Raw genomic sequence first — 708 nt, 5'->3', positions numbered from 1 at the left:
TATATATATATCATTATAGAAAAAGTAAGATTGTTTATTTTTTCACGCACATTGTTTCACTGGAATTATTATTTTTTTTCTTTGTGCTTCAAAAACAGTTTTGATGGTTTATGTACTTGACTTTTGCGCGAATAATATTTAACTCTAAATGCTGCTTTGTACGGAATGAAATGTGTCAAGAGCAATATTTAAAAGGAACGAAAAAATTTAATATATTCTAATAATGAAAAGAAATTTATTAAGAACAGTGAAATTGCCGGCCGAGTCGGATATTTCAATATTATTTGTCTGCGAAGTGAAAAAGAATAAATATTGCTAGCCAAGTTATTTGTGTAAGAATTATAACAGTTTATCATTATCTTCCAGATGGCAGCCATACAAAAACCGGAGATGATGTTTCTCGTTTTCTTCATAACCATCGTGGGCGTGGCTTCCGATGGACACGCCCTCCACACGTCCTGGGCACAGATTGACCAGCTTTGGAAGGACGAAGCCGAGGCCATAGCACGGATACGGACGACAGTGCATTCACTGAACAAATTAAATGAAGTACTGAAAAGGTGCGTGATAAAAAGGAGAGAGAAAAAAAAAACTTCAGATCTAACGTATTACTGACCTAAATTAAACCATTGCTAAATCAAAATACCGTAAAATGAAACATTAAAACACCAACGGAGTCTATTCTTTGAATCCTGTGTCAAGATCACG

The 708-nt window shown here is 34.6% G+C and overlaps 1 protein-coding gene across 1 annotated transcript in view; it reads left to right on the top strand.

Annotated features, from left to right (window-relative positions):
• Nucleotides 1–708, top strand: part of LOC119589383 — a gene marked incomplete at its 3' end in the record, with an annotated part of 3,119 nt that overhangs the window by 818 nt on the left and 1,593 nt on the right. Inside the window, exon 2 of the mRNA XM_037938000.1 lies at nucleotides 367–561. Coding sequence (XP_037793928.1) covers nucleotides 367–561 — 195 coding nt within the window. The remainder of the gene's footprint in view (nucleotides 1–366; nucleotides 562–708) is intronic.

The sequence above is a fragment of the Penaeus monodon genome, chromosome 25 (assembly GCF_015228065.2).
Source record: "Penaeus monodon isolate SGIC_2016 chromosome 25, NSTDA_Pmon_1, whole genome shotgun sequence".
Lineage (NCBI taxonomy): Eukaryota > Metazoa > Arthropoda > Malacostraca > Decapoda > Penaeidae > Penaeus > Penaeus monodon.
Note: the sequence above shows the minus strand (reverse complement) of the source record. Positions and strands in the feature narration are given on the sequence as shown.